Source organism: Sebastes umbrosus, chromosome 17, assembly GCF_015220745.1.
Source record: "Sebastes umbrosus isolate fSebUmb1 chromosome 17, fSebUmb1.pri, whole genome shotgun sequence".
NCBI classification, from domain to species: Eukaryota; Metazoa; Chordata; class Actinopteri; order Perciformes; family Sebastidae; genus Sebastes; species Sebastes umbrosus.
The window spans coordinates 2,945,697-2,959,226 of NC_051285.1; the positions used below are offsets into that span (position 1 = coordinate 2,945,697).

At 39.8% G+C, this 13,530-nt stretch overlaps 1 protein-coding gene across 2 annotated transcripts in view; it reads left to right on the top strand.

The window, feature by feature from the left end:
* The first annotated feature begins 1,283 nt into the window (after nt 1-1,283).
* The window catches only part of LOC119476275 (polypeptide N-acetylgalactosaminyltransferase 10-like), a 65,958-nt gene continuing 53,711 nt past the window's right edge, over nt 1,284-13,530 (top strand). Inside the window, exon 1 of one of the 2 annotated variants that reach the window (XM_037749653.1) lies at nt 1,284-1,508. In XM_037749653.1, the coding sequence (XP_037605581.1) occupies nt 1,353-1,508 (156 nt within the window). In that variant the 5' untranslated portion in view covers nt 1,284-1,352. The remainder of the gene's footprint in view (nt 1,509-13,530) is intronic. The other variant, XM_037749654.1, reaches the window with a different exon arrangement.

Below are 13,530 nucleotides of genomic sequence, written 5' to 3' on the forward strand. Positions count from 1 at the left end.
TATACCTATACAATTAATAGAAATATAAAACCTATAACCTTTTTTTTTTTAAACTTTTTTTCTTTCATTTTCATCTATTGTTTTATGTTTCATTTGACCTACATTGTCTGCTTCTTATTACCCTGATGAACATTGGTGGACTGTGAAAACACAAAGATTGTTTACTTTGCATGCAGGCAAAAAAAAAAAAAAAAAAATAGAAAATAAGAGAAAAATTAAATAAAAATTAAATAATGTAAAACAAAATAAAATAAAATAAAATAAAATAAATAAAATAAAATAAAATAAAATAAAATAAAATAAAATAAAATAAAATAAAAATAAAATAAAATAAATAATTACTGAGATTCACTTGATTTCAAAATGCGGAATTAAATCTAATATCACATCGTGAATGTAAAAAACAAAAACATACGCATATATGTATATGTATAACTGAGCTGCCTATGGATGCAAAATTAATTTCAGTGCAAACTGACATTAAAGTTGTATCGTATCATATCGTATGCATGAAATTTAATGAGCATGTTGGGAATCGATAATGTCTCTTTAATTGCAAAACTGGAATCTGCAACCTCAAAAGAAAAAAAAAATTCCTGGTATTTTACTATCTACCACAGTCACTGTTTTTACAGGAAACAAAGCTTAACGAGTCTTTCTTGCCTGTTTTATTTTTTTGAGAAAAATCAAAGCAACTTGGGGTTTCATTGTTACTCTTTTTCTTTAATTTTCATCATTGTTTTATGTTTCATTTGACCTACATTGTCTGATGAACATTGGTGGACTGTGAAAACACTAAGATTGTTTACTTTGCATGCAGGTAAAAAAATAAAATAAATAAAATAAATAAAATAAATAAAATAAATAAAATAAATAAAATAATTACTGAGATTTAATTGATTTCAAAATGCGGAGTTAAATCTCATTGTGAATGCAAAAAACAAAAACATACGCATATATGTTTGCAATTTCAGTGCAATGTTAATTGTTAATTGCGAAACTGGAATCTGCAACCTAAAAAAAAAAAAAAATTTCCTGGTATTTTACTATTTACCACAGTCACTGTTTTTACAGGAAACATAGCCTTTCTTGCATGTTTTATTTTATTAACTGCACTTGAGAAAAATCAAAGCATCTTGGGGTTTTATTGTGAAAGTCCTGACAGGACGTAGCGTCCATAGGGGGTATTTAAAGTAGCTTGAAAGCAGTGAGTTCATCCCCCCACCTCCAGTCTGAGACAGTCAGAGTGAAAGTTGTCTCCTCTCGGAACAGAAGAGGTCTGGACTCTCTAGTTTCCACCTCCATCCTCCATCCTCCTGCTGCTGCTGCTGCTTCACTTCACAGGGCTTGAGATGAGGCGGAAGGAGAAGAGGCTGCTGCAGGTCGCCGGGCTGCTCATAGCGGCTCTCCTCTTCCTCCCTAACGTCGGGCTGTGGTCTCTGTACCGGGACCGAGTCTTCGACAACTCGCCCAACACGGACGGACCTGGAGGCATCCTCCGGATACAGGTCAGAGAGTCTCTCTATCATAATACTCCTCATGCATTGTTCCTCAAACTGGAGTCCTCTCATCTTCAGGGAGTCTTCAGAAAACATTTTTCTTTAATTGTCTCCTCGTTTTCTACTTAAATCAGTACAATCTGAAACAAAGAGCACAGAATAGAATAGAAAGCTTTATTGTTGATTCACATTGATTAAAATTAAAGTTTTTTTTTTTTTTTTTTTTACATTTATCCTTTGATATTGCAATATATATATATTTATTTGTTTGTTTGTTTTATTGACACAACAAACATTAATGACTTCTTTATTGTTTTCTTCCATTTACATGCATGTTCTTTTTAGAATAGAATAGAATAGAATAGAAAGCTTTATTTTCACTGTATTAAATACAACGAGATTCACAGTTACCACTTCTGCTCAGTGCTTTTTAAAACAAATACTTGACAAGACTAAACGAGGCAGGTAAAACATATAACAGGTAAAACACACACACACAGTTATAAGGCAATATAAAACAGATGTAATAAATAGATATAAACAGAAGTATTACACCAGAAGTATATAAAAAAAAAAAAAAATAGATGTAATGTAAACAGAGGTAATTGCACTTGTAAAATAGGTAGGGTATAGATGTAATAAATAAAATGTAAACAAAGTTGCACTTGAGGTGTGTATTGCATCAAGGATATATTGCACAGATAGAGGTATTCATAATCATGCACTTCAGAAGTGACAGTAATCAGAACAGAAATCAGTTGAGACAGGAACAATAGATCATGTATAGGAGGTTGAGACACCGACTGTATCAACGGTGCAGAGTCAGCACCATGGAGAGCGTTTTGGTACTTCAGCACAATGGATAGCTCCATATAGGTTCAGCACCATGGACAGCGCATCTTAGGTTCAGCACCATGGACAGCGCCTTGGTACTTCAGCACCATGGAGAGTGCCACGACTTCAGCTGAATACTGTAGGCAAGAAGGGCAGCTTGGTTTTGTAAAACTGCCTTAATAAAGCATGGAAATGTCCAATCAGTCGACACAGTTTAAGATTGTTTTGGTTTATTTAGCTTATGGTGTAGTTGTGGACTGAATTAAATCAGTCATTTTTGAGATTTCCAGCAGCCCCTTAAGACAGATAGAGGCATAGAATGGCAAGAGGTTATACTGTAGGCGCTTCATCTCCTGTAAAGTCACTTTAGTCTTGTTAACTTAAAGCTAACATAACGACAGTGCAATATGGTTGGACAGTGCAATGTGTTAAATAGGGACAGTGCAATATGTTGCATCTGTGTGATATTGGGCTATTGTCTGTGCAATACGGGCAAGACGGTGGACGGTGCAGTGCACTACCTGGGTGCAATACCTGCCATGGTGTGTGTGATAGTATGTGCCGTTATGTACGTGGACTGTGTATGTGTTGAAACATCTGTTTCTGTGAAACTGTTTCCCTGTCTTGTGTGGAATCGGTTATTATTGTTGTTGATGCTGTTTTCATTTAGTGCTTGTAACTGCAGTTGGACGGAGTCCAGGAAACATTTCCCCATGGGGACAATAAAAGTATATCTTATCTTATCTTATCTTATCTTATCTTATCTTATCTTATCTTAACTTGCTCGGTATATTATTAAACTTGGATGTACTGTGTCTAGCAATGGCATTTCTGGTTTTCCCTTTATGATAAGCAACTGTTTTAATTGATGTTAGTGCCCTTCAATATCTGGTCTGTAGCTGGTGCCATGGGGGAGCAACTAAGCCTACCATTGGCTATTTGCACTATTGACTGATGTAAGGATAAGCTGATCGTTGGGATAGCAACCACGTAACTGTGATTCATGGCTCAATTTAGATGTAACAAGTTTGTTGTTCTCCTTTTTCTCTTTTGAAAAGGGTTCATGGAAACATTCCTCACTGTCGCTGCGAAATCACTTTGTTTTTTTTCAATTCATTTTTTATTGCATTTCCCCTTTTATGAGAGTCCTCAGTTATTTTTCCTTAAGAATGCTTTTGTGGTACTGTGTTATATATATATTGTAAAGATGTAATGTATTGCTGTTGTAAACTAACTCTCAGGCGCTTTGTGATGCGGATCAAATTGCATTTGAATCCTGAGAGAACATTTAGCATAGATTGTCTTTAATATCCCTCCTGATTTCAATAACATAAAGGCTAATTATATAATGTATCTTCATCTCTGAGTTGTGTTGGAACAGTGTTTCATGCTGAACACTATTTGTTCTGTTTGAATGGTGGTTGTAGACTCTCAAGGTTTTCCAAAGTTGTCGACTATAAAAGAAAAGATGTGAACTTGATATCATTTTTGACCGTGGTGAGTTGTTAAATTTGGTTCTGTTTATGTTTTTTTAGACATAAAGTGGTTATAGCGCAGGATTATCCTGGTAGGTTGTCAAACATGTCAGGTATTTGAGGCTGTAATCCTGCTCTGGCTGACGTTGGAGAGCAACAAAGTCTTCAGATGGAGGGAGTCACACGAAGCAGTCAGTCTGTTAGTCAGTTAGTCTGGAGGAGGAAGAGCAGGTCAAGACGGGGTTCGCTGTCGGATCCCCGACTCCTCTGCTCCGAGTGTTTTGAAGTGTCTTTGGGGCCAGACACTGAACCCCATATTTCTCCCAAAAATGGTCAGGTCACCTTGCACGGTGGCTCGCCATCACCGGTGTGTGAGCGTGTGTGAATAAGAGACACATTGCAAAGTGCTTTGGATAAAAGCTTGTGTCTTAGAGGGGACCTATTATGGAGCTCAAACAGAGCATTTCAGACAGAGGGTGAAAAGAGGTGCTGCAGCACAGCCGGTCTGAGAAAAGTAGAGTGTTTGTTTGACATTAAAGCAGCATCTAAACATGTTCTAGTAGAAACCCAAAATACAAGTATGCACCTGAAGCATAGTAGGTCCTTTTTAACTTTTTTTTTATAGTGGTAATTTGTGACAATTTTGGAAGGCAGTGACAAACAATGTAGTCCTGCCACTAGGGGCGTCAGATCTGAAAAAAATATATAGTTCTGGAGGGTAATGAAATTGATTACACAAAACTTGTTCACAATCAGCCTCGTCACTTAGGGTTGCATTGCCTTGATGATTTTGTGTAGCTCTTTTTCTATACCTCAGTACAAAGGCTGTGCAGGAGGCTGGGTAGTAAAACATGATCACACCCAATACAATTGGTTTGATGTTGATCTTTGCCTAATCAAATCGCAAATCGCTATTATAAAGGTCTATATATTGGAGCCGTCATTGGACTTGGATGTTATTGTGAGGAAGGGAACTGGTTTAACTTCGACATGACATTAATGTGCCAATATGTCAGTGTCATGACATCCAGACTCGCATCAGGTAGCGCTAACATATGTCTTATTTTAGCCTCTAATATAAAACAGAACCCTTTTTACACCACTGGAAACTGGCTGCAAGCATTCATCTTCTGTTTTTTTTATTTTTACTTGCAAACTTTTAATAGCAAAAGACAAATGGAACAAAGGACAAATGAGGGAAAAAAAGGGGAAGGAACAAATATGTGTGTTTGTGTTCTGTGTTTGAGTGCTCCCTGTGGGCTGTTATGGCTTCACTGAAGTAGATAAAAATCAATACCCTTATCCCATTCAGCCCTTTTCCCACATAAGTCTTGTTAGAGACATCTGTAGCGGATGTTTCCTTCCCCTTGTTGCTTTCTGTTTGCCTCGCTTGTAGACGACACACATCAGAATAAGAGCAGAGCGGATTAGACATAAACAGAATGAGTCTCAGTTCTCATTCATTCACAATCTCACCCTCTGATGTGTTAGATAAAATAGAATATAAATGAACAACATTCATACATATTGTTTTTTTAAAAGATTTATTTACCCAGAGAGGAGGAGAAGACGGCTCTTCTTCGGTGGTGTTACTAGTTTTCTGCTGTTTGCCCTGGAGCATTTTAGTTTCATGAATTTGCAGTTTTTTCTTGCTCCTTCAAGGAAAACTACAGCAGTAGTTTGGATTCACAGTGCATCCCAATGTCGACACTCAGTCAGGCCAAACTAGTGTCAAAAAGTATCCAAACATCCATTAAATCCTCTCAAAGCACTCCTGCAGCTTAATCCACTCTGACCCACGGACCATACGCTCACTCAGTATGTTCTTAAACATATAGTTTCTCCATCGTTACTGAATACATCATCTCCACATATAGCTCTGAAGCTCAGCCAAAAATATTGAAATGTATCGTGGAAGCAACAATTGTTTGACAGCAGCTGCTGACCTCTGCAAAGGGCCAGGCTTCATACTTTCAGTTAGAATTTTATAATGAAAATATACATTCTTTGAGTAATCCTTTTAGGGCAGCGCACTGTAGCAGCAGCAGCGTTGAGGTTGGAGAGAGCATGACTGCCTGACACAAAGCTGCCCTGTGGAGATTGAAAGTGCAGTTGCAACTCACTATGAACAGTTTTCTTTGGACTTACTGGCTACAGAAATGTGTTCTGTGGATTACGGAGGAGATGTATTTACTAACCGAGGCATCCTCGCTCAGTCCAGCGTCATTTTGAGGAGATTGCAATGAATCATGAGGCTGTACTGACCTAAAATGTGTTGAAATAAGTAAGTACTGACTGCCGTTCCAGTGCTGATTATAGATCTGTTCACTGTTTTGGAACAGTCTTGCCATTCTCCTCTGACCTCTGTCATCGACAAGGCATTTTAAACCCAAAGAACTGCTGCTTACTGGATATTCTCTCTTGCGTGAACACCCAGTAGATCAGCAGTTTCGACCCATCAACAACCATGCCAAGTTCAGAGGCACTTAAATCAGCTTTCTTCCCCATTCTGATGCTTGGTTTGAACATCAGCAGATCGTCTTGATCATGTCTATGTGCTTGCATTGAGTTGCGGCAACGTGAATGGCTGATTAGATATTTGCGTTAATGAGCAGTTGAACAGGTGTACCTAATAAAGTGGCCAGTGAGTGTGTATATACAGTCAAAGAACGTATATTGCTAAGAAGTGAAAGTCAATTACACGTTCCATTGCAACGCCAGCGCCCAGCAGCAGAGCTACAAAAGTAAAACAAAATGATTTCTATTCTATTGTCATAATTTTAACGTGTTGAAAAATAAAAATATTATAAAAATGCATACTATTATAACTATTTACTTACTTACTTATTTAATTATTGCACTTTTTTGCCGCTTCCCAGAAAGCCTAAAATGAACGATGGACATAAATGGAAGTTAGAAAAATCCAGCACACAGATTTTGAGAGCAATCTCAAACCTTTCATGCGAAGGACCTCCAAAACAGATGTCCAATAGACCACAAACCATGGATGTATAAGAGGATGTGCCCTGTGCTTTTGATCCTGCGTGTTAGTAAAAAGCCTACAATTCCATTAAATTCTGTTGATGTCATGCTACTAGCACTACTAGCTACTGGCCGATAGCCGGTTGTTTGGGAACAGAGACATTAATACATCCACCACAGTACAGGCCTTACAGCATATGGGTGTATTAGAAGATAATAAATGTGATGAAATACAGCCAATATATGGACTTATTGGCGTTTACAGTCCAAAATGGCGGCCATTGTAAAAAAAGCCCCAGAGTTTCGCCTCTTTGCTTCTATACTCTTTGATATTCGTTTTATTGTCCCATCAGATCAGCCCAGTCACTAAACAGACCATCTGAAGCCTCCTCGTTTCTCATCTCCTGCGAGATGCATTCAAGGACTTGCATAGTTGAAACATCCTCGATGATAAGTGGACCTCAATTGGTTTGCGGGTCGGGCTGGAGGACGAAGGAGCGAAGCTGGGAGGGAGAATAATTAGCTGAATGAAAAGCACTCATTGTAGAGCATGTTGAACACAAAGAGTTTCCATTTTATTATTAGATTATCAATGTGTGATTTTTGCCACATTTTACTGTGATACTAGGTATAAAGTGAAGAAGCAAAAGCTGCTATCTGTTATTTAAAAACTAAATTGGCCTTGGGGGTAACTTGCCCTGCAGTGTATACACCAGGGTGGCTAAATGCCTTCCAGCACTCTGACAGCTCTTTGTGTTTTGTAATTGTGCCTCTTAACCGTACTGAGCATTGATCAGTGTAGTAGAGGGAAGGAGGCTTCAGTGTGACTCAGGCCCAGCAGAGCGTTGGAGGGGGGGGTGTACAGTCTGGAGGGATGCTGGGAGGAGAGGTAGGTGAGTCACATCTGTTAGTAGCCTCCTGTTGAACGGTGACCAGCTCAGACGCAACAAGCAGAGAAGAGTTACTCATCTGTTGTCTTCATTCTGCTGACGGAGAGGCATTCACACAGAGAGAAGAATGCAGGGCTGCTGCTGCTGCCTGTCTGGTGACTTAAAGGAATACTTCACCCACAAAAGGACCCTTTGTGTATCAAATACTCACCCTGTGTTACCTTGAATTATTGAAGAAAACTTTGTTTTTCTCACATTCCTCCAAAAAAAAGTAATAATAAATAAAACATCTTCGAGCTTCTTCGCTAAAACATCGTTATTTAAAGGACCAGTGTGTAACATTTAGGGGGATTTATTGGCAAAAATGGAATATACTATTAATAGGTATGTTTTCTTTAGCGTATAATCACCTGATAACAAGAGTTGTCTTGTTTCTGTTATCTTAGAAGAAGCTGTTTATATCTACATAGGGAGTGGGTCCTCTTCACGGAGTCCGCCATGTTTCACACAGTAACATAACGTTACTCGCTCTCGTTGCCGTCGCTCTCTCTCTTGCTTCACCACTCACTTCACATGTACAATCACATTCTACGTACTGGCTCTGATCCACATGGCTCTATAGAGGGTTTTCATGTCGGCCACCGTGCCTCTCCAACACGCTTGGCACACAGGAGAGGCTTCAGTTGGTTGCAATCTCCACACCTCACCACTAGATACCGCCAGATCCTACACACTGGACCTTTAAAACACTTAATCACATAATAGTACGATTTAACGCGGCCTGCATTTACTTCAGTTCATCAAGACTTTTCTCCATTTTTTTTTATTTTTCCATTCGCCGTAGAGGCATGCAAGAAGTAAATAGTAATTTTGTGGGTGAAGTATGACTTTAAAGCTTTGTAGCTCTAAAAACATGACTCTTATGAAGACAAACGGTTTGTGGTGGCCTTTATAACTAGAACAGGGCTCTGCCTCTAATGACAACACCACGCTGCAGATTCTGTTGTGTATCTTGACCGCTAATTTGCACTGCACCACTGCATAGTGTGAGGTCAAGCACCAAGTCCTCACACCTAAACCACAAAATAGGTCGTATGAACCTCAGCTGAACCAACATGATATAATTCCACTATGATGTGAAAAAATATAAACTGCCATTCACTAAACTGCTTCCTCGCCTTCGCCTCTAACCAGAACGGGACCGAGAGCTCCTCTTTGAGCTGGCAGCACCACGGCTCAGCACTTAATGGCCACCGTACAGTATTTCTATGCTGTTATTCCCCTGCCTTCCTCTCCCTCAGACATGATAATAAGGAGCTTATTTGAACAGCTCAGATGGGTCTGGACTGGAGCCAGTGGAGGCAGAACCAACACAGCTGTAAATTACCACTGAACCCCCCCCCCCAGCGGCTGCCTCACACCAGGCTTAAAGCTCGTGATGTGTTTTTGTGTGTTCCTTTATGGCCAAGTCAAAATCCTGTGCAAGGGTGCTTAAAATGCTTTTTCCGCTCCCTAAGGGTCGGTTCACCCAAAATACTAAAAATGTATTTTCTAACTCACCCCGCGGGTGTTGTCTGGCCACTCAGATATTTTCAGTTTCATGTGCCAAGGTTTTGAGATATGCGTCTCTGAAACATCTGCAGTCATCCCAGTACAATGGAGGAGGATGGAATTTTGTGTGTGTCCCAAAGTATACATCAGACCGGCAATACGTCACCTAAGGCCACACCAAATCAAATATCAATCAAATATGTAAAGATGCTTGGATGAGCAATATTCGGCCACTGTGTTGGACGGGGGAAGATCAACCTTCCTTTATTAAGGTATCACGAACGCTCAGATTCAGGCAGGATTGCAAATTATTATTAATGTTAAACAAGAGATGAATGATGATATGAACTTGTCAAAATTACAAACATACGTCAAATTGCATTGAAGCCTATGGGAGATTCGGTTTTCTTTCCCCCAAAAGGGGGCGTGGCCTTGACTTTTTGTGAAGTACTCGTATATGCTGTTCTGATGTATTGGAAAATGACTTCCAAAAAAAACTCCACAGTCTCTCTCTCTCCTTCCTGAAATACCTCAGAGTACCTTGGGAAACCTTAGTGTACGCACTTAAGAGTTTTATTAGTTTAAATTCAGATATCTGCATGTTCCCCGGCTGTATACGCCAACAGTTTTTTATTAATATCCTTTAAGCTGTTTGGAAGAGCCTCTGTAGTCGGCTGATAGCAGGAATGCTTTTAGCGGGAGGTGTTTGTGTACAGTTGTACAGTTCACTCTCAGGTGCTTTTTTTTTTGCTTTTTTTCTCTCTCTTAGTGTGTTCTTTCTTTTGTTGCTGTTGTTGTTGTTGCTGCAGAGCCTTCTCTCTTCTGGTTTCAGGCTTTCCACAAGATGTTGGAACCTGGCTGCAGGATTTGCTTCCATTTCCATTTTTTTTTTGTCTTTATTTTCATCTTTGACTAAAACATCTTCATTTGTCCTTTTTGTGAAACAAAAAATGAAACCACCTCCTTTGTCATGACTGACGGGCTGAGAAAAAGGTGCTTGATGTGACATTTTCAGATTTTTTTTCTCTGGAAACACCGCGCTCTAAAAACCACAGAGTGCAGCACCTTTTGTAAAAAAAGCTTTGTGGCTGCTGTTCATTGCTCTTGGTGCACTGTGTGTGAACACGCCCGTTTGCAGAATCCCATGTTCTTGTGTCCCCCGTCTTCATCATTACCTTGATCTTTACTTTGATTTAGGGAGCATACATCTGGATTTTGCCGTGCTGGTGATTTAAGCATTTTGTAAGACCAGCGTTCACATCACAATCCATCAGCAGAAAGCGTGAGACCGCGGGAGGCGGAGGACTCCACGAGTCCTGACATCGCTCTGGTCCTCTTCCTGCTCTCTCCCGCTCAGCGGGACTATGGATAATGACTCCTTTTGGGAGATAACGGACTGTGCTGTGGCCTCGCTGAGCATCTCTTTGAGGGGGTTTGGAGTGCTGCGCTGCAGGGCCTCCGCCTGGAGGTCCTCTGCCTCGAGCTTGTGTCTGGCTCAGACAGCAGATGCCTATAGACATTTGCATTTGTATCAAAACAGGGCTGAATGTTTTAAAGCACAAACGCCTATTTTTTAATGGCGTATCTCACAACTCAGTTGGGGTGATACTGTTGCTCTTTTTAGCCAGCGTTATGACTTATGAATGGACAGTCAAAGGCCTTATTCATCTACCTCCGGCCTGGCCTCTCACTGAACTGAAACAGGAGTAGTGAATGCAAGAAGTCTCATGTTCTTAGAGGTGGTAACGGGGGATTTGTGAGCCTCCAGCATGGATCGACTTGCCTGTGAAGTGACTGGAGGTGGAGGAGGAGGAGCAGAGGGTGAGGTGGAATAGGAAAGACAGGTAATTGTGTCTCTGGGGGTCGAGGCGGATCTGTCTGTGATCTGACACAACAGGAAGGGGAAGAAAAAAAGAACAGAAAAGCTTCTTTTTTACTGGAGAGGAAACAGAAAAGGGAAGTATTGACCTAAGGTGGTCTGATCCGTCCTCCTCAGGGTAGAATGGGCAGCTCTGTTCTTATCAGACACATTGCACTGCTGGTAATACCAGCTTTTCCCCCCACGCCAAACAAAGGCGGTCCAATAGTAGTCCTCAATCTCTCCTTGTTCACTCCACGTCTTTGTTCAGCACAACAGACCTGAAAGAAGCTGAAACCGAGCAAAGTGTTGTCTGTTATAAGAAAGCAACGATGCCTTGCAGAAGTGCAACAACTATTGGGGCTGATATTGATTTTGAGCCATCAGCAGCTATCATATAAAAAGCTTAGGGAATAAAGTAAAACCTCAAACATTGCTGTTTTCTTTCATTCTATCAATTGCTGTGCAACAGTGTCACGATATCCCTCAACTTGAACTCCACGAGGGCACAGGATGGTTCTGTGTGACAAACCATTGGGCAGGTCAGGTTATATAATTAAAACCGATTTCCAAATTCACATGAAATTTGCTTAAATTAATGAACCAAAGTGTTGATCAAGTGGATATTTTTACCTCTTGCTGGCGCTAGATTACATCACACCAAAGTCATTACATTTCATGGGGTCATCAAGTCCTGGGATAATGAATGCTGTTACCAAATTTAATTTAAATCTATCACACTATTATAATCTGACCGACTTTACCGTCCCATTAGTGTGAATATAATATACATACTACAGTTTGCAGGTCTTCCTACAGGGTATTAGACCCATCTCAGGCATGGGATTAACTATTATATATTAATGTTAATGCCAAGCAGCTGAGAGGAGAGCAAAGCTAGCCTTTTATGGACAATTATCTGGAGATAGAGCCAGCAGTGTAGCTAACGCCAACAGATACTCTTTCACAAATGAAAATATAAATGTGTATTTATTGTAAATTGTTGACTTGGCAGTTTGGTTATACTCTTGGGAATGCTTCTCAATGCAGTAATACAACATAACAGCCTGACAATTACATAGCAATATGATAAATAACATACAGAGAGCAATACAAATAATACCCCCTGTGGGATTTATTTAGAAAAATCCAACCAGGGTGTTTTCAAACAGAGACAAAGCGTTTGGAGGCTGAACAGCAACCACCATGTGTTAAACATTCTACCCTCCTGGGTTTAGCTTTTTTCTCTGTGAAGTTTTCCACTGGCTTTGATAGAAAGTTTAAAAGGTACATGTGAGACCTCAGAGGTCGCTGGCATTTTCTTCTGATTTTGCTGTCACTTATCTCTCAGGAGAAAAGGTTCTCCCCTGTGCCATAATACATCTACTGAAGAATAAAGCCACTGCCACAAAGCATGATGACGGGGCAACTCTTTGCAGAAAAAAGGCGATGCCTCGGAGGTCACCGTGGCATTTCCGCTCATTGTGGTGCAGTTTTCATTAGTTTTTTTGAGGTGCCGAAGACCTTTTCAAGTCTGGTCAGGTGTGACGTGTTAGACATTTTCAGAAACCGGTGGGAGATGGCACAATGTAGTTAGCGGATATGTCACGAATAAGAAGTAATGTAGAACAATTTACAAAAGAGAAGAGTTGAAAAAGGTGCAACGGGGTAGATCTTTCATATTCCTCAACAACTGAATATTCGCTTAGCTTTCCATTGTGCAATGGCACAAATGCAGTTTAAATTGATACCAGGGGCAGATTTATCACTCACAATTCTTTGCAAGTTTTGACACAATGGGTCTTTGATTTTCCACTAAAGTAAACTAAAGCAGGCTTCTCATTTCTAAGCCAACGACTAGGGCTGCAACTAACGATTATTTTCATTGATTGATCAAATAATTGTTTGGTCTATAAAATATCAGAAAATTGGGAAAAATGTCGTCCTCAAATGTCTTGTTTTGTCCACAACTCAAAGATTTTCAGTTTACTGTCATAGAGGAGTAAACAAAAACAGAAAACATTCATAAATTAAAAAGCTGGAGTCAGAGAATTTTGACTTTTTCTTTCTTAAAATATTACTCAAACTGATTAATCGATTATCAAGATAGTTGCCGATTAATTTAATAGTTGACAACTAATCGATTAATTGATTAATCGTTGCAGCTCTACCAACAACTGTAGCTGTAGCCTCTATACTAGCTGTCTGGAGCTCATGTTCTGCTACGTAATGCACTCGTTTGACAGATAAGTCTACACTTTTGTGAATCCGGTTTCCTTGTTACGCGGTTGAAGATGGATGAATGGAGAAACTTGTATGGTTAACTGCTATCTTCAACAATTTTGGAACCCTAACCCTAACCCTAAACAACTAAAAAAAGAAGATAAGCTATGATTGTACAATCATTGTCTGGGGGGATGATGTACTGCATTGTGAAAATA